Genomic DNA, 24,438 nt, shown 5'->3' on the forward strand with positions numbered 1-24,438 from the left:
TAACAGGTCTATGCATTAGAAATAATTACACAACAGCAAATGTGTATACAAGACAAAAAAACTGAAAAGACTTATATTCTTTGTACTTAAATTATAATATATGTATAAATATAATATATAAAAACATATAGACCTATAAACATATACTATGTGCATGTAACCTTGAATACAATATTTGACATATTTTTCTTGTTCTTCACATATTCAAATTCAATGTATAACACATTAAAACGGCCTAGATTAACATCAGTTTTAATTTCGCAAAAAAAAAAAAGATAATTAACATTTTTAAAAATGTTCCAAAATCTGTTCCACCCCTACGTCAGTGCGTCGGGGTGGTTCCCGTGACGTCACACGTCACTTTTCTCTCGGAGGCATCTGATTGGATATCTGGCCTCCCACGCGGATCATCTTTATGCGCGTGATTTCCTACCGCCAAATTCGACGGGTTTTCCCTGAAACGGACGGATTTATATTTTCATGAGTTGTTGTTTATCAGAAGTTTTAGCCGTTGCGGACATTTCATTTGAGCTCGAGTGTGAAGTAGATCCGCTATGAGTGACAAATGCGCCAAACTGAAACTGAAACGAAAGAAGCCGCCACTCCCGGAGTATAAAACTTCTTTTAAAAGTGGACAAAATGTCGGCGTCTGTGAGAGAGACAGTAAAAGAGTGAAAGAAGGAGCTTCGCTGTTAAAGTGCACAGCACAGTAAGCTGTCCCAACTCTTCCACTTGTTTATATCTTTACAAAACTAATATAAAGTTAACTGTAACTGTGCACCTCGTGTGTAGAAATCCCCTGGCAGAGTCTTTTTATTTTGTGTTACTAGTTGCGGCCAATTTTTTGAATAATTAAATAATTTATTAATAGAAATTATTATCCATCCTTGGTTGGTAACTTTTAGTGTTACATAATTTGTCCATTTACAGAGCAGGGTAATTTTGACTATCAGTTAGGGTAAGTACCTTGATCAAGGTACCGCCGCTGGAGATGGGATTCAAACCAGTGACCTACATGGACTAAGGCCACAGCCCCAACCGCAGGCTTACATCCCAACGGAACTGCAGGACCGTGCCAGAGTAAAAGAGAAAATGAGTTAAAAAAAAAAAGCTAGTGGCCCTAGTGCTGTTGAGTTCCAGTTGCAGCTGTTTCAGGGGCTTTGGTGATTGAGGTCGGGCCGTTTTCTTTTTATCCGTTTAAACCCAACAGGCTGGACAGTGGTTCAAGTCCCTTCGTAATTTGTCTTTCATTCTTGACAAATGGCACAGGAGAGAACTTTCTCACAACACAGTTATTTGAGATAGGGAGGGATAGTCTCACCAGAGACATGCCCTCCCAATTTTCACATCCAGCATTCTTGCATCCGTGCAAAAATCCCAAAACTTTCCAGGTTTGTTTTCCTAGTGAATTACCGTGAGGATATTCTTCTTTACCGCATCTGTAGGTCTTCCAGTAAACAAGAAAAAATACCTCTTGCCAGGGTTTTCAAAGCCAGCTTATTGTCAGAGGAAGTGATCGTTGTGTGAAACCCTTCCAGTTGCTGAAGTGTTTCATTTGACCTGGCGAGTCCCATCCCTTAAGTTCTGGTCTTCTGTTCCTCGGATGTTTTCAGGATGTCATTCCCACACCTTCCTCTGCATCTTCGGTAAACAAAGCTAGTCTATACATCCTTCTTCAGACGCAGACTGTCTTTGTTTATCCTGAAAACACTTGGGTTGGCTTCCCTTTTCAAAGATGAATGAGTACAGAAGGTGAAGATATTGAACATTTCCATTGCGCTGCTATTGATTCCAGCTGGAATATTTTCTTTCTTTCTTTTTTTTTTTTTTTTTAAACTCTTAAAGTGGACAGGCTGCTGGAAGACAAGGTGTGTGTTGTTGGCCTCATTCTTGAACATTTTTGACGAACGTCTTGCAGTGAAGCGGTGCAGCCAAAGTGTAATTTTAGAACGTATAGATTGAGTATTGATTCCGAGTATTGATATTGATTGAGTACAGTCAGACATCAGGAACTAACTGGGTGAGATCACTGTCAGAGGACTGCGACTCAGTCTCCTGTGTCCACTGCCATGTGGCACAGTGGCTAAACCATAAGTCTTCTGAAGTGCACAGGTGGTCCTTGGACTATGATGGGATTCTGTTCCTACAACCCTGTTGTACCTTGAAAATCCCATTATATGAACCACAAGGATATATAAACAGTTAACATGCAAGAATGCTGCACTGTGTAGTGGGCTTTGCTATATTTTTTCACTAATTTTACACATCATTCATCTTGTACATGTCATTCAGTTGTACATTTATTGGAAGGGTCTGCTTCCAATAAGCTTGATGGAGTGTTGAGAGGAGGACAAAAGCAGTGTAAAAGTTGAAGGCTTGGCTGCCTTTCCTTGAGCAACGTGAACGCTGAGTCGTTTCCCTCAAGCATAATGCTTAATCTTCCTGTAGTCGTCACAAGCAAGGTCTCTTCAGACCCTTCGCATCGATGGAAGTAATTGGCAAACGTTTTATTTCACTAGAGTATTTCATAACATACAGTATGCAGAGTAACTTTGGCCCTCACACATCAGTGGACTCCAGCCAACAAAGAGATATTCCGATGTCATATAGAAACTATTTTCTCAATGAAGTGCCAGATACCGAATTTAAAATAACTACATCTCTTTCATTACATCCTGGAGTCCCCAAAATAAGTCTTTAAAAATTTCTCTTAATAGATCTCCAGCAGTGATGCCCACTCATTCAGGTCACTCCGTAGGTTGTGATGATCTGAAATTCCCATGTGGTTGATTGTGAAGGGTGCACTCACTGCCATACATAATGAATATTGACTGTGGATGTTGTGTGTTCCGATATGCTTTAGGATCTTCATGCTGAGCACATGGTTCTGCAATAAATAGTTTTTCTTATTGCACCTACATTGCTACATTTAGCAGACACTTTTCTCCAAAGCGACTTCCAATCAACTCTATGTAGTTCACCAAGGTGACTTACACTGCTAGATACACTACTTACACTGGGTCACTCATCCATACATCAGTGGAACACACACACTCTCTCTGTCACTCACACACTATGGGTGAACCTGAACAGCATGTCTTTGGAGTGTGGGAGGAAACCCACGAGGACACGCGGAGAACATGCAAACTCCACACAGACTGAGTGGGGATCAAACCCGCATCCTCTCACACCACCCAGGTGTTGTGAGACAGCAGCGTTACTCATTTTTCTACCGTGCCGCCATATCCGAAGCACCTTTACCTCAACCATCAATACAGACGCAATGCTGTTTTTTTGAAGAACTGGGAATGATTCCCACTCCGTCCTCTGAGTATTCTCATAGTGTACATATTTACTCAAATTTGTCCACAAACTGTTGGAACAGGAAAGTGTTTAAATGGAGTGCAGGGCAAAAGATGGACAGTGGTGGTTTTTTTTTTTTTTTTCTTTTTGTGTGTGTGTTAAGAATACAGTAGCCCCTCTGACAGGGCGATCAGTTTCCCTTGTGGGGGTACGAGAACCCATTTGGAAGACAAGGGAAGGTGGTGGTGTGTTGACTCCAAGTTATTCCTGACACTTGTCTCTTTAGAAAAGCGTATCAATATGGTGTGCTAGCCAACATGGTTCAAAATTTGTAATTCTTCTTCTGGAATGAAATATTAATATGGATGTTCTGACAAAAATGCAGTGCAGTAATATATGCAGTTGAAATTTGGGGTAAAATGACAAAATTTTCACAAAAAATGTACAGCCATACTGACAAAAAAGAGCCCAGATGGGGGTAAAATGGCCTGATATGGCAACAGTCTGATGGTTTACAGACATTTAGCCTTAACTAACTGGGTCAGCCTTCTGTGTTGGGATATGATGAACCGTGAGGAGTTTAACTGGATTAAATAAAACACAGCAGAAGAACTTATATTCAAACCAACATTTGTCTCCACCTCAGTAGTTTTCTCTGAAATTATTCTAGGATTTAAAAGAAACAATGCAGATGTGTTATTGCATTGCAAAAGAATGAACATTTGCATGGGCATCCGGGAAGAGGGCAATTTATCCGTGCAGATGAAGTCTTACTGTGTGCTTATAAAACAGATTAAACAGACCTTAATGTAACCTTCTCTTCTGCCCATTCACAGTGGCACGTGTACGAACAGTAAGACGTTGTGGCTTCCATGGGGGTCCAGGGCAGGTGGCGATGTTTCCCTAATGAACTGCGTGCCTCCCGTGTGCAGGCAGCCCGTCGGTGGTGCTCAGCAGTGGTGGAGCAGCACCGGACTCGGAGAGGTGGAGCGACTGTGGACGTCCGCACTGAAGTCCGCCATCCCTAATCTGGAGCAGGACGTGTGGGAGCCCGTGTCAGACCTCCCTGCGGCCTCAGCACCGGTACATCTCCATCAGATACAAGATGGATGCTCTGAATGGCAGGCCGTTGGGGGGGGGGGCACGTGGTCACACAGGGCATCGGGGATTAAACTGGGTTTTCCACTAAGCTGTTGGGAATACTCTGTGCAGACGCCTTCTAAAATGTTTCAGAAAGAGCAGATATGTAGAGGTACAGTTTCACATTCCATTGCGGGTACGACTGAAAATCTGTGAACCCCGTGAAGGTGAATTTACTGCAGTTTCTCCTGTTTCAGAGACCATCAGACAGAGATGACACGGGGTGGACGTGGTGCAGTCTTGGCGAAGAAGTGGGCCCCTTTCCTTCTCCAGCCACGGACGTTCACACCTCAAAGGAACCGCTGTGCCCTGCAGATTCCGGTCCAGGTTCCACTGAAAATGGGACTGTGCTGATGGAACACGAGCAGAGGCGTGACCTCTTCCCCAGGCCTGGTGGTCTCGCGCTGCGTCTGGGAAATGAGCAGCCACAGGAGCCTACTTCTTCATGGGAGACGACAGGAGGGAGCGTCTCGGCAGACAGGCCCCGGCCCCAAGTAGAGCCGGCCGGCGCCTCGTTAGCTGCCACTGGGAACGAGAGAATCGCGGACCAGGACAGCGCGGTTGGGGCTGATGGGAGTTCGAGAGGGGGCGATAGCTTGGAAAGCTGCCCCATGTGCTTGATGAGGTTCCCTGCTGGGTAAGGCCATTCTGTCAGTATCCTGATGATTCCACTGCCCTGTTCTCTCTCACTCACACACACATACACACTCACACACACACACACACACACACACACACACACACACCCCCCTCAGGGTACATGCAGACCATTCTTTCTACAAGAGCACACTGTACGTGAACGAACCGCTATGGTACCCAGGCTAACATTTATATGGTACAGGGCTGCTGGTAGATAAAGTAGCAACTAGCAGTCAGAGGCTCTGTTACCTTTGGACTCGACTGACCACGGTTAGGATCCCGCCACCTTTGAGTGAGGTACACCACCCCCGAAACTGGTCTAGTAAAAGTTACCTATCTGTATAAATGGGTAAATAACTGTAAAGTGCAATGCAAGTTTGTTTGGAGAAAAATGTCAACTAAATGAATAAATGTAAATGTAATGTAGTGTTAAATAAGGCTGAATAACTACATTATTTTTATTACTGCTGTGAATTATCATTCAGCCAGTTGTACTTACAGTGAATTTATACATCAGGGTCATTTCTACTGGAACGATTCAGGGTAAGTACTGTACCCTTGGGTACTATAGCAGAAGCAGGCATTCACACTGGGGTCCTTCAGCTGGAAGGCGACTGCTCTGTGAACTACACCGCCAGCTGTTAATATCCAGGACTTATGCTCAGTACCTTGTACGAAAAAGCGTAGAGTTCAGATGCAGGTCTGTTTCCATTTTTTTCGTGGGCGTGGTATTATGTTTCTTAGCTCAAGTTTTTACCAAAAGCTTGTACAGCTGGATATTTCACTGGAGCCATTCAAGCAAGTGTTTTCCTCAAGGGTGCAACTGCAGAGTCTGTTACAGACTCAGACAGACAACCTCCCTATTAGTCCTTAACCATCATGCGGCCCGCTCGTTGCAGGACACAATCGTTGTTCAGACACACGTTTTGTAGTAGGTGCGAGACACACGTTTAACGGACAGTTCATGTACAAACTTTGCTTATGCTTTTTTCCTTCCTTTCTCCTGCTCAATCATCTCTCAAGCAATCATGACCATTTACAGCTTGATCTACAGCTTTTATGTTGAATTCAATGCGGATTGAAAGATGTAATTAGCTCCACCGAGATTGGAGACGACGCGCTCCCAACGTAAACACCTTACTTGGGAAATGTATTTGTTCTGGCGGCGCCTGCTGCTAGCCGCATTGTTGGGTACAAGCACTCGGCAATCTCGCCCGCTTCTCGCACTTCTCGCTCGCCTATTCAGGGCTCCGCAGCCAGCTGCAGACACGCAGAACCCAATTGATGTTAATGACGCAGCTGAGGCGGGAGGCTGCACGGTTTTCATAGAGAGCGAGTTCCTGCTCTTGCTGCGCTTTGTTTTCCAAACCCCAGTTCAGAGGTGTTGCATAAGGAGTCCAACTTTTCAGGGCAGAGTGTTCTCGCTTTCCTGCGGGAGGGAGCAGGAGGCCCGTCGACACTTCAGAGTGAGACTCCACTTACGCAAATGTTGTTAGCTATTTCTCCAAAGGACTCTGCCATGGAAGAGGTTTCTGAGACTTCCAAGACTTTTATAACCCGTTATCGATGCATTTCTATGTAATACTCTGATATTATGCATTACATGTGGAAGTGCTACAAAGGTCCTTTAGGGGGCCTTTCAGGTTACCTGCCTGTAGCATTGCCGGCGTGAGCTTTCATTAATATTTTTGCACTGTCTGAGGTGTTGCAGGTGTCTTTTGTAGGTTTATTTCGTTTATGAATTTCTCATATAGGTCTTATGTGGACATCTCTATGTTGAGCATTATTAAAATGTTTACTCGTTCATGAAGGGGCAGCCTGAGCACCTGCCATGTTGCCCAACGCACGGTAAGTCGTCCCATTGTGCGTTCACACTGGGAATGAAAAGATTTTATCTCAATTTACTTTGAGCTGCTAGTGTTCAGGTCTGACTGCACACAGTTTGGCCAGTATGGGCTGAACTTTTCCAAGACTCAGATACACGGCAGTTGTGCTGCATCTGTGTAAGGCTGTAACAGCTGCATCCAAATGCGAGACAAATCCCAATCCAGTCTTCATGGGCTAGGTTAGGGTTAGGTTTTACTGGCTTTCACTCAGCCAACTCTCTTATTCTTGTTTGTAATCATTTCCACCACTTTCTCTCCAATGTGACTTTGTATTTTTTAATACGGCTTGGTATTTTTTTGAGCAATCAAGAATAAGAGCCGCGCTCAGGGGTACTATAGCTGGAGTGGGATTCAAACTTGTGCCCTCTGCATGGAAGGTGAAGGCTAACTGGCTACCCAGTGGCCCCATATTTCATATATTTGCACTACTGAGGTAATTATTTGGATAGTAAGATATCTCAGCCAGATTTTGTGCTAACCTGGCACCGATTAAAATGTGCGCTGAAATAAGCCAAGCTTGTGAAAACTAGAATGAGACCCTGTCCTAAAAAGAAAAGCAGCATAACAGAGTTACAAAATCCAAAAAAACAAATGCAAATGTTCTAGGCATTCTGACTCATATTTGCTGCTCCAGTGCTGCCAGGATCGTAGTTCTCTGAAGTTAAATCTGTTATATATTTTCATGCAACTCCACGTGATGCAATGATCAGAGTCTTACGGAAGCAGAAAACTAAACATAAAACGAGAAACCCTAAGTCTGTGAAAAGATGGTCTGTAGGCTGTGAGAGCGGTCAGAAAGTCACTGGACTTGGTGCGGCGGGGGGAGCATCAAGGCGCGGGGCTCGTAGGTAGCATGGCCGTAGGCTGAACAAGGCTGACTTTGTGGTAGCTTTCAGGGGCCGTGGAAGCGTGCTCTGTGGCGCGGCCGGACTGGACCAGGCTGGGGCCAGCACCTCGCACCTTGGCCCGAGAACACAGCACCGCTATGCAGGCCTCTGGCAAGAGCTGTGCAGCACAATGGGTCCCCTTGTCTCCCAGAAGGAAGAGGGAGAGGACCGGTTCCATGGACTGGGGATTTGGGCGCGGGGGCCGGCGCTGGGGTTACTTTACCACTTCTCAAGAGCTTTTTTCCCTCTCTCCTTTCCTCTTTTTTTCTAGCTCATCCAGCCATCTGGGTGCGGGCGGGCGGGCGTTCTTGGAAAGTACATTATAGAAAATCTGCTCTAGTTTCATCCGTCCCCCCCTTCTTCCTCCTCCTCCTTCGTTCCTCTGTTTTGCCTGCCCTCAGGCGGGCCTCCTGCCCGAGCTTCGCCCTCCAGCTGAAAGGGTGGGCGAGAGCTCAGCAGGGCTCTGCAACGCGATTAGCGCACCGCATGTAGAGAGTCCATAGGAGCCAAGTGGTAAGGGGGGGAGGAGGGGGCAACGGAGGGAATGACAACTGTGTGGCACGCGGCATCAGGCGAGCAGCTGTACTGCTCAGTGCCGTGCCGGCCTTCCCACGTGTGTGACTGATCAGCGCCTGCAGTGCCACGCATTACCCAGGAGCGGCAGCAGGTGGAGCAGTCATTAATAATCTAGGCTAGTTACGCTGCGTTGGACCCCTTCTGTTGTACCGCTAACATGAACTGCCTTTGTGGAGAAACCATGAAGCAGTGCAAGTGTGGTGCTGCAGTGACTATAAATGGAGAAGAAAACCAAAATGTAGTTTGTACAGAATCAGGAACACACAGCCCTGCTTTGCTTTCATGAGGAAATTACCCTTTTTGTGCATCTCACACTGTCGAGTTCATACCCAGAACCTCAACGACTGAATCGCACACGTTTTTGGCACGCACGAGTACCTGCTGCTCCCTGTGCAAGTACATGACAGACCAGATTCGTAGAAATTTTACCTCTGAACAGCAAGCAGATGTGGTTTTTATGTCCAAAGTGTGGTTTTGAATGAATGCTGCATCCACAGTGCAGAGCGCAACGCTGCTGTGCTGTGAGGTATTAGTGTGGTATTTCTCGTGGGTTTCTTCCATTCATGGACTGAGAATAACACTTGCCTTGCCCTGCGATGCTGTAATAATTCCTGGCCATTTCGTGTCTAATGTATTCCTCTCCAGGTTCAGCCAGATGGACTGCGACAGCCACCTCGCCAAATGCTTGTCAGAAATGAATGAGGACATAACGTGGTGATCCAGGAATAACACCCTTGTGTCGCAGTCCTCTCTGCTTGGCTACAGCCTGATTTCTCGAGCCTCAGCGCAAGAAAAGCTCTGGGTTCAGTGGTCCACAATCTAGGTTCATTCCTGCTACTCTTTGATCTGTACCTACGGAGCCGTGTGGGCCAGCAGTAATGTTTCTCTGCAGGACGAGCGCCGCAGGCGCTACTGTGGTCAAGGGACGAGTCCCAGGAGAAGCTTTGCTGCCTTTCCTGGAAGATACACACTTAAATGGCGGGGGTTTATGCCATCATAAGACAATATGCTTAAGTACTTGGAGCAAATTTTGTGTGCAGGGCATCTATGTTGTCCTTAGAAATCAGGAAGCTTCATTGTGGTTTGTGTGGGTGCCCTGACCTTCTACTGACTAGTCTTAGCGCATTTGCAGAGGCCTTGGAACCACTAGTCACTTCCTCCCCACCAGCCTCAGGCGTTCTTTTTCTCTTCTTCCTCCGCTACCTTCTGCCACCTTCTCACCATCGAGTGTAATATTCATAATATCACTGTACTTTACACTGGATAGTGTGAAGAAGCCAAAGACAATGTTTTGGGAAGGGTATCATACAAGTACGAATTTCAAATTGAAGCACTTAGGATCAGATTTTTTTTCCTGAAATGATAAAATGCATTCAAAATATATGGATTTTACTAATTGAGGAGCAATTAGAACAGAAAACATGTCCTTTGAGATCTGTAAAGTAATTTACCCTCAATCAAAAGAATGGCAAAACCCTCAAACTGTGGCCTGATAACTTCCAATGGGTATTATGTAGTGTTACTTTGGAGAAAAAGCATCTGCTAAATAAATGTAAATGAATGACAGTAGCTGAAAATTTTTCAAAGCAGAATAAGGTGGACATTAACATTTTCTTTGTTAAACAAGAACTTTGAGAAATACAATAGCAATTTACTTGTGAAAATGCTAGAAGGGGAACCGCTGTAAAATACCACATTTGAAATAACGTACCCTTCTATATTAAGACAATTTTCCATTTTAATTTCTACTGTGCAAGATGATTATCTTAAGTATTAGTTTTTCTATCTTTACAGTTTCAGTTTTGCTCAACTCGAAGTGGCGAGAAAAATACAGCCCACACTCAGCTCAGTAAATAATGTACAAAGTAATTACAATGAACAACGTTCACTAGTTTAGTTACCCAGGATGTTTAAGACTAGTCTGAAAAGACCAAACAATGCCACGCCATACTCCCATTTCCGTTCTGTCAAGGATTGATATACTTTACATATTTATAAAACAACTGGTCCAAATATAAAATTTTCCCCTGTAGCACATTGAGAGGACAGACTTTGCTTTGGACTGTAACACAGAATGCAGAGAAAATAGCTCGCAAGGGTTGTACTTTTTGGCAATAACGTGTTTGTAACGTTAAAATGGAATACTCAAAGTACCGGTGCGAGACGACGTCTCCTTTATTGCAGTGGCACTCTGACGTCTGCAAAAGGACTGCTATCTACAGGGTGGGTGCTCCTGGCTCAAGGCTGCAAAGACAGTTTTGTTCCACGGGAAATCATGGTTAGAGTCATTTCCAAACGGCAGATAGATATTTACATTGATGTCTTTAGCAGCATCAAGCTATTTATCCCACAGCAAAAACGTTGTTTTCACAGAACGCTTTAATTCAAATTCGTGTATAGAACATTCATACCACAAAAGTCGACATGACAGCTACATAGAGCATTATTAAAGCATTTAATGTACAGGTTAAAAATTACTTAGCAAAAAAAATATATTGCTCTATGTAGCTTATTATGTAGTACCTATGAATGCATTCTGAATCTGTGACGATAATGTAAATCCTTATTTATATATTATACACTTGTTTCGGTCATCTCTGAATGCAGTCTGATGTCCTCTGTAACCACATCAAAATACCCAGATGAGATGGACAGCTGCTGCTGAGGGTTATTTTTCACCCTTTCCTTGTGGGAGGTGTTTTTTTTTTGTTTTGTTTTCCTCTCCTCAACTGCTCGCTAGAGTAACGATCCAAGTGTGTGTGTCACTCTGCTGAAAAGAGCACTCTATACCCATCAACTGAATATCTTAACACACAAACCTGGCTGCAAACGTATGCCTCATTACAAACCATATAACACTGCGGCAGCTTCTATTTTTACTGGCGATGTACCCGCATGTGAATTCCTGGTGATTATTGCAGCTCACAGAGATTGTGTGTTTTTTTTTTTTTTTTTTGGGGGGGGTGGGGTGTGGAATCAAAACGATTAAACCTTGGCCTTGTAATCTCTGCTGGTCTCCATCCACTCGCTTCTCTATCTGGTGCCTCTTCCTTTGTTGTTCCTGACACACATACCCCCACCAGCTAATTGACTGGAGAAGGATCTAATTAATCCTATTACAATATTATCATATTAATACAGGGCAGATCTAATCAAATAATTTGCATTTCAGCTTTTCTACCCAGGGAAGAGTGGGGGGTAAAAAAGACTATGCAACCGCTTCTAAACTTAACTTTAAAGATGTCTTTATCTTTCAAACTTGTGTTGAGGTGTGAGTTGTCAAAAAAGATGTGTTCCTAGCAGAGATGGGATGGAGGGCAGTCTTCATTTCTCTGTGCACCTCAGGAGCAGCATTACGACGCTAACCTAACTCAGCTATGTCACCGCACCACTGATGTCAAGTGTCGGCCTGAAGGTGGCGACATCAGGACAGTCACCTTGTGGGTGGGGACCGTGGTGGTAGCGCCTTTCTTGTGGAGAGCTGTAGGGGTTTGCCATCCAACCGCTGCATGCAGAGCAATAATAATTATTAAAAAAAAAAAAAAAAAAAAGTACAGAGCTCAAAACAGACATGGGACCGAGTAACATCTGAACATCACGGGTCACAAGCAGTCCAGTGGCGCCAGTCAGTGAGGATCAACAAAACAAAAACAACAACAAAAAAAAAGACGGAAAACCTGTCCTTCCAGTCACTGGTATTGGGTGGTTTTACAGAGTTATGCCTTCACAAAATGATGCAATAAATAATATAGCACAGCTACACACTGCCATCATTTTTATGTCATCACGTCGCTGAGCGGGCACCGTTCTCCAACTGTAACAGTCATCGTGGTCACACCTCTCCAAATGACAGGCCAACCCGCTTTTGCAGCTACATCTTGAAATTTCAAAACCTTTATGTCCCAGAAGTGCTTTGCATGGCTGCTGTGGTCCAACCGAATGGCGCACATTGTGGAAGTGGAGCGGAGCGGCACTGGCCTACAGTGAGCACAAAGTCGACCCTTTGTGGGCGTGAAGAAAGCTCAGCTACAATAAAGAGGGCTATCGGAACAGTGGACGCTTCTAAAAAGTTACTATAATTTCAACCATTGATTTTTTTTAAGTGCAATCTGGAATATGGTATAAATACATATTGGATCTTTGAGGCACTTCTTAAGAAAACCTTCCGTCTCCAGTTTCTCGGAAAACCGACTGCCAGTAAAACGCAGCTCCTTTGTAGATGAAATACAGCAATTAGCTGAGGAAAAACATAAAAAAACAATGTGGTTATAAATAAAACGTGCCATTTTTCCCATCAATAAAAGGCATCGATTTGTATTTGCTACCTACAGAATAATACAAGTTCATCTTTTTTTTTCTTCATTGTACATTCTTGCTTTAGAGGCCTGACCTTCAAGATAGCTAGTGTCTTTGAAAAGTGGAACCACGGGGGGTTACTGTGGGGGGCAGTGCACATTAATTCAAGTTCTGGAGCAGAACTGTCATATTTACCAAGGGATGATGGGGATATTGTAAAATCCTTAGCGGTCGCAGGCACACAATGAACGAGCTTTGTCTTCAGGTGTGAAGGCAGCAGCACTGACCTCCACACGTGGGTTAGGAGCGGTTGGAGGAAGACGACCACGGCCCGGCCTTGGGGATTCTCGTCATTTTATTCATTTGTTTCGTGTCAATTCTCTTTGCATTGCCTTCTCTGCACTTCTGCCTCCAAGATAAAGTGTTGCGTGTCCATCGCCCCGCGTCTTTCAGCAATACCTCAACCTTGCATGCAAGCAGTTCTGGAGAGGTTTTCTTGGCCCCACCCTGACTTACACTTCGAGTCACTGAGATTTTCTTTAAAAAAAAAAGAAAAAAAAAGGAGAACCATCGCCTTGAAGAGACGTGGATGAACGACGAGACGGACGTCTCCCTCATACGGACTCCTCGGTTGACAGCATCATGGGATTGATGTATTCGAATCCTTCAAATTCGGACTGGTCTATTCTCTTGATGACGTCTCTGTCAGAGGAGAGTAATGGCAAGAAGAGGAAGTCAGAAACGGTAGAAAACTTGTGGACATTAACTATTAAAATTACTACAAGGCACATTTGCTGAACCGGAACATTTCTCTGATTGGAGGGAAATGGCAGGAGACGCGCACACTTCACTTTCACCGACATACTTGCTCCTCACCCATAACCAACACTACTGGGAAGAGAGCTCTCTTCGTAATTCCATTTGTTCTTAAATCCACTTTTCTACCACTAAATTACAATCAACAAAATCTTAATAATGCAGACATACCCCCATCTTTTCCACCGGTAAGGTTAAAAAAAATCTTAAATACAGCTATAATAAATAAAATTTCCACTTTAGTTATTTCATTAACTTTAAACAGCATTGAAATAAAAGTTAATTTAAAATTACTGAAATTAAAAATAACTCCTTTTCAAAAACTCCAGCGTGATCTCAAACACGTGCGGCGATCCACTTCTTGTTACCGATCACGAACGTGAACACTGTGGAACTGAGTGGAATGCAGATGATCCCACACTCCTATTCAACGAGTGTTTTACTGCCAACTACTGGTTGGCCACATAAACACAGCTCACGTTCACGCCGCACCAAATGTAAGAGGGAAGTGAAGGATACGCAATGAGAAATACAAGTGTTTGTAACACGAGAAGGCATGCTGCGTGTTTATTGAAACAAGTGTGGAGTTCTGCAGGGGAAAACAGTGTTGAATGAGGGTGGCTTTTTTCCTTTCACAGATACCACGTGTCAGGAGGCGCCGGAGGAATAAGGCCGCGTTCCGTTTGCTCCGGCGCTCCCTTTCCGGGGAGCCGCGGCTCATCATCCGCAAATTAAGCTAAATAACGCCTTCCCATTTCAAGTGGCCGTGTAAAAATAAATGTTCTGTCGCCGTGTTTCCGAGAACAACAAGTTGGGCTTCATCTTCCGTCGTACAGATGGTTGACCAAGGTCTGTGAGAGCACAGACCCGCTCATCAGCAGTGTGTGTGTGTGTGTGTGTGTGTGTGTGTGTGTGAGAAAGAGAGAAAAAAAATCCCATCGCTGAACAACTGGGCAGCTGCCACCCCCAACAGTCTATCTGCCACCTTCAGCTCAGCACAGGAAGCACTAATTATCGCGGGCAGGAGTGTGTCTCCAGCACTCCGACACGCCCAGCGTGTCAACTGCGCAAAAGGTGCTGACGGTCAACGGAACTCACCTTAGAACCCAGGGAAGAGGGGTGTGGAGAAACAGGGAGAACACGCATGTATCAGTGCAACGCACATAGGGAGGAAGTTGGAACATTTGGGATGACGTGTGTGTGTGTGTGTGTGTGTGGCTACCCTGCAATGGCCTGGCTTAGCACCCTGTGTGTTGGGCATAGGCTCCAGACCACCGTGACCCCAATGCGGGAACAGTGCGTCTGTGAGTAACGAGCAGAGCTCAGTGGCACAGATGTTATGCTTGGAGTTGATTTCGAAAGTGTTTCCACACACAGTGTGTTTCTGTGGTTTGGGCAAACATTTCTGCAGCTGGGGGGGGGACTGACTGGCGACAGCAGGCACAGTGCAAAGGGCTCTCTCTTTCTCTCTCACACTCACACACACACACACACACACACACACACACACACACGTACACCTCTCCCCCACACCCTCAGCTCTAGTCGAAGTGAGCACAGCCAACAAAGGAAGCTGTTCTCGTCCCTTCCCCCCCCCCCACAACAAACGCTCCATTTGTTTTGGACATGTCTTTCCACTGGGGAGCACAGCGTGGGGCTGCTGGAATGACCCCCGATCCCCCCTTTGCTCCCCAGCAGCGGAGCGATTCATTGGAACTGGCAGGTTCGGCCGCGCACTCGTCCAGCAGGGGGACCGGTAACTGGCGGGTCGCGGAGCACTGATGGGGAGGAGCGGGGGGGGGGGGGTCTGATGGTGCACGCCGCACGGCCTCCTGGGAAGTTTGCACAAAGGCGACACAGCTGTGCCCACCTCCGCAGCGCCAATCGTCCCAACCTGGGCGCTCAATGGTCCCGGCGGGACGCCCGCTCAAGCCGATGAAGTCATGTCTCTGGCACGGCTCCGCGGCCCTTTCTTCTGGCGGCTCTCGGGCCACCGATACGCGGCAAGAGTGCGTTTAATGCCCGTCACCAAATCTCTAACAAGCAAAGGTTTTTTCCCCCCCCTCCTTCCTCCCCTCTTTCTTTCTTCGCCCGCCAAGTGTGTCAAACAAAAGGGGGTTTACATCACCCCCCCCACCAACCCAGGTCCTCAGAAGTGTGGGACGTGAACCTCTTCCAGAGTGAGGAGCTGCTTTGAAGTGCTCTGCTGCCACGTCTTTGAGAACTTCAAACCGGCACGCTGGGGACGGCGCTCGGCTGCAGCGTGACACCCCGTCGCGGCGTGCAGAAAATCCCAGCGAAACAGCCTGCGGAGGGCTGCGTGCGTTATTACTATTAATATGACTATTACTGTCATTATTTTCGCACCTAACCAGGCTGTCAAGGCCATGGCACGATTTAGATTGATTTAAATAAACTTTTTTTTAAAAAATCCCACCATGCAACAGGAAAAATTTTTTGCAGCCCTTTGCTTTTTCCGTTTTTTTCCAGTTTGCAGCTGGACACGTTACACATGTTTGTGGGACTCATTTTGCTAGTTTCCTCCTAAGGAGGGAATGAATGTAAAAAGCACGTAAAAGCCAACGTCGTATACATCTGTGCACACATGCGCGGCAGCCGGAACGCGCGCATGGGGTTCGAACATCCGGATCGTCCATTATTACCCAGGTCTCAGTCATCCGCGACACAGAAATCGCCGACAAACACGTGGCCAAAAACATGCCCTGGCAGAAGGGCGCTGCCTCCTAACCGGTACCTGCGACCCGGTGCCCTGCCGGTGCGCAATGTCGACTGCATTCGGAGTTGCGTCACCGAGGACTGTTCGCTTATTCTTCCCAACTTTGCCTAGAACACGGAATCAGTGGAAATTGCTGGCAAGACCCCCCGAGAAAACGTGTCCACATTGATCAGGGACAAAGAATGGATTCCGCTGAATAACAAAGTCAGTGAAAGGACCCGAGGAGCCCCTCCAGCCCCCCGCCCCCCCAGCCTGCTCCCCTCCTCTTTATGCAGTCCTTTTGTGCGGCAAAACTTAAAAGACCAGCTGCAAAAACTCTCTAAATAAAGTGCAGAATATTTGATGAAAGCCTGGAAGGTTGATAAAAGGGAGCAGAGCTGCAAATAGACCTGAATTCATGGGAGGAAATGGTGCGTCAATCTTCATTTTCCACACACTCCATTAGGGAGTAACTACACACTGGGTACAGTAGAGGCATCCGTCTCCAAAGCTCTCCCTGCGCCCGTCTGAGCAGCGGGTCAGAAAAGAGACCCGTGAGGAGCGAGCGCCGGACCACCCAGACTGACAGGAACAGGGGGCTTCACTTGTGAAGAAGGCGCATTATTCGCCCGATGAGAAACGGCACCGTGTTCCACGTAGCGCCAATTCATATTCAGCAGTCTCGATGTTTCGGGGACATTTGACAAAATAAAAACCAGAAAAAGAGAGCACTGTAACACCCAGCTATTCAGCATCAATGAACCACAATTTAAAAAAAGAAAAAAAAAATCGCAAAGGAAAGTGGGCGTAGCTGTGGACTGAACAACATGGGTGGGTAAGACGCACAGCGGTTTATGGGATTTGAGCGACTGCACCTTTATGCGATGCAGGTGTTCGGCGCTGTTACATCACCTTAAATGCGCCATTTTGCCACAAGCAAAACTTGAACCGTGTGCACCGGCGCTCAACACATCTTAGGACCACGTTCTCCCAAAAACCAGGTCTCTCTTTTGTCATGAATGCAGTGGCCTTCAATGTACAAACGGGAGGAAATCCCTTTTTGGGCTGGTCGTGGTGGCGGGGGGGGGGGGGGGCAAATGTTTTTCAAAGTTCCAGAAAATACAACCAAACCATTGTGCAGTTTATTTCTTCATTATGCTTCTTCACACAAATGACATTTTAGGGAAAGAAAAAAACCCTACATGCTGCATTAAACGGCATTGATGTTCCTGTAAAAACAGGAGGGAATAAGTGGAGCCCTGATGGGATTAAATGCGATGCAGCGTAAAAAGTGCCAGTGGAGGGTACAGCGTGTTATCGTGGCATCGCGTCTGTCATCTCGTTTGCATGCGTTCGTTCCTCAGTCGAGCAACTTTACCCGAAGTAATCGAGATGCCGGCGGCACGTCGGCTCATCGGGAGGAGACCGGTGTGCTAACGTCACATTTACACCTTTGAGGAAGCAGAAGTTAATAAGGGAAGCGAAAGTGACCCTGGAACCGATTCCTCACTGAAAGACTATCTGACCTCTGCATGTCGACCTGTCTCTGTGTGTGTGTGTATATACTTACTCGTCGTCAGGGGTTAGCTGCACCGGTTCGTTGGTAAACTGAGTGTCGAAGTTATCCAGGCCGTAGTCATCGGTGATCTGGGGCTTGAAGGGCGGGGTCACCTGCTTCTTCTCCAGCTGATCAAAAATAGATGTTAAATAAACGGATTATTAGGCAATAGTCACTCCTCGCAGCTCCCTTAACTCAGCAGTCTTCATCGATGGTGGATCTGCTGGTTCTTATTCCAACCAAACCAATTAAATAGGCGTAACTGGACCATTCGCTGAATTCAAAGAATTCTGCACTTCTGTAGTGTCAAAAGTAACCACGGTTCACAAAAAGTTTACTATTTAGATGGCCACCTATTAGGTTATGGGTGTTAAAACCTAAGAGTAAATTAATTTTGTTACACACGGTGCCCAAATTATCCACATGAAGTCATTATGAAAACCTGGATCCCTTGAAGGGTCTGCACTTCTCAGCTGTTATTAGAAGCTGTATCTAAATCGCTCAATACGGACCACAAGCCTGCTGAGCTTTGCTGGATGGAACCAAAGTGGTCAGATGGTGACGGAGGGACACGACCCTTGACTTCCGCAGTTGAAATTACTCTGGGATGTGAATCGGTCTCATACTGATTATAGATTCTAGCTGCAGCCCAAGTCATAGCAACGCATTTGTCTTTCATCAACATTCCCACACTTCATGGACGGGACTCCCTGCCACCATTAATGAAGTCACGTGTAGCGTCAGTGCAAACGTAGAGCGCTAATTGGCGCAGGATGTGTTCTAATATGGCCCTCGGTGTTGCCTCTCGCATTGCTCTCTCTTGAAAATCTAAATTAATTACAGCCAACAACCAATGTCAACAACCGCTCGTCCCGAGCGGGGTCACAGTGAGCCGGAGCCTATCCCGGAAAGACGGGGCACAAGGCTGAAGTGGGAGGAGACACACCCAGGACGAGACATTCCAAGCAGGGCTTGAACCTCTGACCCGCCCCACACAGCGGGCACCGGCCAAACCCGCCGCCACCACATCCCGAAGTACAGCTGCCTGTTACAAGAAAACAAAATAAACAAAGGTCTTCTATTGTTCCTTCGATGCCAATGAAAATGAAGGCAAATATTGTCACAACACGTGTGTGACTATGCCTGTGTGCATGCAAATGTCTGATGGAACACCGTGAAAACATCTCCCCAAAGTTTGAATCGTAAAATGAGCCCTGATTTATTGTTGATGGGATAAAGGGAATTACATGTTTCAATCCATTTCCGGAAAAACGGGAAGGTAATTAAAACTGGAGCCTTGCGTCAGAGAGAGAGAGACAGACATTGCGGCGGGGGGGGAATCGAGAGAGAGACAGCCAGACTAGGATGGCAGGGGAAGAACAAAGGGGAAGCGAGTGGGATGGGCGGCGTGCGAGACAAGGAGGGGAGATGTGGGGTAGGTGACAGAGAGACGCTCACAGAGACATCATTAGTTTATGAGTCAGTGTTGAGTACACAGCGGCGCAGCGCATGGCTTCTATGTGTTTCTTCACACCGTTTCCCTTCGGGGCTCTTTCAGCCATCGAAGGACATGGTGAGTAATAGTAAGAGACTATGAGTGGCCGGGTTTACCACACCGCCAGCTGTACCATTAACATGACTAACAGGGTCATGGAGGTGTGCTTTCTGTTATTACACAGACTGTTTGTTCCAAGAGACCCTTCAGTGGTGCAAGAACTGATAAAACAAAAAACATATTTATATTTACTCCTGTAGCTGACACTTTTCTCCAAAGCTGCTAACAATGATTTACCCATTTGTACAGCTGGGTAATTTTTACTGTATCGATTCAGGGTAAGTATCTCAATGGTACTCCAGCAGGAGGTGAGACTCAAACCTGCAACCTCAGAGTCCAAAGGCAGTTCTAACCACCACACTACCTGCTGCCCCATTTCACCATAAAACAGCAGTCACCCGACTTCCATCAAGCGCCACCGAAGTATGTGTTTGTCCTAAACAACACTGCAGTGCTTCATTTATAGAAGGTACGGTCGGATACGGTACAACTCAGACAGTAACAAGATCAGGCTGCTCTACCAAAGTGAGCTCAACCAGATTAGAAGGGGGGTTGTCAGTGAAGTGATGAAGAGGCCGTCCACCATGCTGGTAGAGTACATACTCACTGGCTGAAATCACTGTCCAGAGATCTGCAGACTGGGCCTGTTTGGGAGAGTGGCTGGACAGAAGCCAGTTCTGAGAAAGGTCACATTTGGGGCTTTGTGGGAAACCATAGAACAGGCCCTGAGCCCTTCTGGATGAAGATTTTGTGGTCTGATGAGGCTAAAGTTGAGCTCTTTGGCCTTAAAGAAAAGCGCTATGTTTGGAAGAAACCAAACACGGCCAATCACCAGAATAACCCCACTGTGACTGTCAAGCATGGTGGCGGCAGCATCATGCTATGGGGTGGTGAAGCTTGCTGCCATACAGGGCACGATGAATGAAACCAAATACCGGAAAAGCCACAAAGAGATCCCATTTCAGTCAGAAGAAAACTATATTTATTGAGAGGACAAACATACAAAGTACAAAGGCACAACTCAACAACAAACCAGGTGGTACTGCTGAATGGCCGAGCCAATGCTGTGTCTCAAATCCCACCGAAATCCTGTGGCATGACCTGAAAATTGCCATCCAATTCTCGCCATCCAACTTGGCAGAGCAGGAACAGCTCTGCATGAAATTAAGCAAAACGTGAAAATCCCATACAGTCAAACCTTCGAAAGTTCAGAACTGTTATTGCTACCAGAGGCAACAATAATAACAATGAATATGCAAATGAGAAGCCTTAGTTTTCCATTTTGGAGAACATATTTATGGATCATATATATTTAATTTACAGAGCTCCTATAAACTGTATTACAGGTGGTGATTTACTGTATTCGTCATCCATTTTTACATGCGGTCTACAGCAGGGCTTCAAAGATAACGAGGGCTTTGTGTTGCCTTGTCCCTTGGCAGTGATTGGCAGGATACATAGCTCCAGCTTCACTGTCCACCTACAATGAGCTCAGGGACGATGCCTTGAGAGCAGAGATGACGTGGGGGGGGGCAATATCCCACATGCCACTCGCTGGAGACCAGCTACAAGGGCATATTGCCAACATTGAGGGAGTGAGGGGGGAGGGAGGAGTGGTATGAAAGTGCTTCAGACTACCGCTCCATGCTGTATTCACGATGCCCTCAAATCAAACCCCCCCACTCACTTTCTTATCAGAGAGCCACGATTCACAAGGCGAGCAGGAGGCCTGCTATATTGTTCATATTCCATCGGAGCCATGTGAGTGAGAAAGCACGTCACAAGCATGAGAAATGCTCTTCAGGTCAGCACCGTGACACCTGAACCCCCCAACCCCCACAGCAGACGCAACACCGCTGCGCCCAGGTTTCACCTCACCGGCCAAAAGGTGAAGCATGTGGCATCTCGTCAACCGGGAAACACAAGCAATCTGACCTACCCGCCCGCAGGGGGCACTTGTAGGGTGATCAAGTGAATACTGTCAAAGCCGGTGGATGGAAACGGCTTGGCCTTCGAGACTCCGTCTCAAGGGTTGATCCGACACTTTGACCCAAGCATCACGAGCTCCAAGCTACGAGAGCGAGCTCTTACGTGGCACCGATTCCCGGTGTGCCTGCTGCCTCAGCGACAATTAGCCAAGCGAGATGAGAAAGCGGCGAGCAGAGCGCGGGCTGCTGGAGGTGACTAACGGAAAGTGCTCGTCTCGAATATTTGTGACGCACAGAGCAGGTGCAAAGAGCCGCGGCTCGCCGTGCCTTCCTCGGCGCGGCAGCCATCAAAGGCAGCTGGCACTCGTGGGGCCCTGACTCACCACCCGCGATCAAAACTGCAGCCGGCAGGGACGGGCTTTCAGAGAACACCTACTCGAGAGGAACGGGCAGGGGCGGCACATGAAAGCTCGTTCATCACCGGACAAGCTGGGAGCCACCGGGGTACAAGAGCATCCACAGTCAAACCTTATTAGCGTTTTTTATTTCTGCTCCACTTCCAGAACGACTTCATACAGGTCGACACTTTCCCTGGGTATCACCACGACAAGATCAGATCCCCTCGAGAAGACGGTGATGCTGGGGGCACAATGGAGGAAACGGGAGAAGAGGATGGGCGGCAAGCAGATAGATGCGATCAACATTCAGCATGGACTAGATGGAACTCCAAAAACAAGACTTTTCCAACAATCCCACCACTTCCCAGTATGAATTATATAAACAGTTAACATTCAGGGCATTGGGGTGCAGCAGGTTTGGCCGCGGTCTGTTCTGTGCTGGGTCTGGGGTTCGAGTCCTGCTTAGGGTGCTTTGCGATGGACTGGCATCCCGTCCTGGGTGCGTCTCCTCCCCCTCCAGCCTTGCACCGTGTTGCCGGGTTAGGCTCCGGCTCGCCGCCGCCCCGCTCAGGACAAGCAGTTTCGGACATTGTGTGTGTTTGCGTGTGTGTGTGAGAGAGATTAACATTGAGGAATGCTATGTCGTGTAACCGGCTTTTGTTCAATTTTTTCACACATTACTCATGCTAAGAGAAAACTAATATTATAATAGTACTATATTATAATATATTCACACAACACTATTGTTGTCACTTCAACTTTTAAATCCACTGGGTTTTGTAGCACAATCACTGTTAGACATGCAAACGCTGACTGAGACCCAAAGAGGAACGGGTATGGCTCCTTGCATCAGCCGATGTTACAGTGCAGCAGATGGAGCGGTCGGCGTTAGACGTTATGACCAAATGCCGGGACTTAGAAAGGATCGAATGAGCTACTAATAACCCTAAAAATAACCCTAACCGTCATCGTACATCGGGGTGTTCGTAAGTTGTATGTGTCTCAGACACGACATACATTTCAAAGCTAAGGACACCAGCGGAGGACAGAACATTCCGGAAGGACTCCATATACATGGTCGCCGACAGCAGACATCAGCTGGACATGACTCAACAACTTTCCCTCCGCTAAAGTGCAGGAGACTGCTGGGATTCGAACTGGCGACCGCGCTCCTCGGCGTCAGCACTCACACTAGCTGCGTCTTCATGGGCCAAAGCTGGAAATACGACACCCGTAGGAGGACTTTCGAAAGCAGTCAGAGGCGCGCTGAGAAGGCGACAGAGGACACGGATGACACACAAATGTTCCCCGCACGCCCACGCCGCCGTTCTCTCTCTCTGGCAAAAGGCCTTAAAGGCACAACGTCGTGCGACGGCAACGTAGCTCACTGCTGCGTCAACGATGGCCTCCTCTACCGCCTGCTCCGATGGCCCGGAACCGAACCGCCGCCCGCAGTCGTGTCTCAGGTACGAGGCAGCACGACAGCCAGGACATCGGTGCGGGATATCAGGGAGCACTAACCTAGCTAGTGGCACTCGCGCAGCCCTGGCACACGGTTACGACGCCTGCGGTCGCGTTGTCCTCGTCTGTAGCGCACGAGGCCAAAGGAGGAATGTTCTGGAACACCTGCCGCAGAAGTGAGCGGCTCTCCTACATATGGTGGGCTGGTTAGACACGTCTGCGTCGGCAGCGGCGCCACCGGGGCTCCTGCCAGCGTCCGTTACGGCGTCCATGATCGCAGTCCAGCCCATCGCCGCGGGGACTCTCAGCAGGGGCCCGGCAACAACACCTGTCCCCGCGTCACACGTGTCCGCCGCGTGTCTGCGGGGGTGAGGCTGGACACCGGAGGTGTGTCGCAGACAGGGACATCACTGGGACTGTCACCTTGAGCTGACCGTGTGTGTGTGTGTGTGTGTGAGTGTGTGTGTGAGAGAGAGAGAGAGAGAAAGAGAGAGAGAGACAGAGAGAGGACTGTGGGGCAGCACAGTGGCTCAGCAGGAAGAACTGGTGCCTCGCAGCACCCGCGAAGTGGATTCGGACATGGCTTCGAAGTTGGCTCAGTCTGTGTGTATTCCGCACGTTCTCCACATCTTTGTACTTATTCGTAGATCAAAAGGTCAGCGACCGCAGGAAGTTTACTGTACTGCACCCAACCCTAACGCCGCTGCACTCTGGGACACGCAGGCGGCTGAGCATCCCTGAGTGGCGTATACACACGTAGGTTTATAACCGACAGACCGGTGTTGCTGCTTCTTCACACAATATTAGTGAATATCCATGATCTTCGTTTACCATGTTGTACAAACGTAGAGTCCTGGCTGCTCTTCTACAAATTATTATTAAATTAATTTAAACTGAAAGGTACGACACGCAGGAGCCATATTCGACAGGTTGGCTGCGATTGGCAGATCACCAATGACTGACAGCTTGGTGTGGGGGTGGGGCTTCAGCTACATACTGCACCCCCCCGCCCCCAGTCGCATGCTCACGTCTGACCTTCTCTGCAGACCTTTTATGACATCGTTCATCTGATTAACACTCATCCATGGTAGGATTCGACACCTTTTATATAACTAGTTATATTAAAACAAAGTACGAATGTCCCATTCAAAGGTACAACAGCAGCTCCGCTCTCCAAGGAGACTGACAATGTCAGATTTGTACATTAAGCTACTCGGTGAACTAGCCATTGATATACCTGGGTAATTTTTACTGTATCAACCTGGCAAGTACCCTGCTC

At 47.1% G+C, this 24,438-nt stretch overlaps 2 protein-coding genes across 5 annotated transcripts in view; one reads left to right on the plus strand and one right to left on the minus strand.

Moving 5' to 3' along the window:
- Window positions 1-663: 663 nt before the first annotated feature.
- Window positions 664-9,635, plus strand: si:ch73-70k4.1 (FA core complex associated protein 20). The gene is made up of 4 exons (XM_018736539.1): window positions 664-709; window positions 4,236-4,386; window positions 4,641-5,080; window positions 9,077-9,635. Exons 3-4 carry the CDS (start codon window positions 4,797-4,799, stop codon window positions 9,147-9,149), a joined length of 357 nt encoding a protein of 118 aa, XP_018592055.1. The 5' UTR covers window positions 664-709; window positions 4,236-4,386; window positions 4,641-4,796; the 3' UTR covers window positions 9,150-9,635.
- Window positions 9,636-11,369: 1,734 nt separating this feature from the next.
- Window positions 11,370-24,438, minus strand: part of prkcz (protein kinase C, zeta) — a 121,117-nt gene continuing 108,048 nt past the window's right edge. For all 4 annotated transcript variants that reach the window (XM_018736585.2, XM_018736586.2, XM_018736589.2 and 1 more), the window contains 2 exons: window positions 17,830-17,945; window positions 11,370-13,429 (listed from right to left, as the gene is read on the minus strand). In XM_018736585.2, coding sequence (XP_018592101.1) covers window positions 13,342-13,429; window positions 17,830-17,945 — 204 coding nt within the window. In that variant the 3' untranslated portion in view covers window positions 11,370-13,341. The remainder of the gene's footprint in view (window positions 13,430-17,829; window positions 17,946-24,438) is intronic.

Source organism: Scleropages formosus, chromosome 2 (assembly GCF_900964775.1).
Source record: "Scleropages formosus chromosome 2, fSclFor1.1, whole genome shotgun sequence".
Lineage (NCBI taxonomy): Eukaryota > Metazoa > Chordata > Actinopteri > Osteoglossiformes > Osteoglossidae > Scleropages > Scleropages formosus.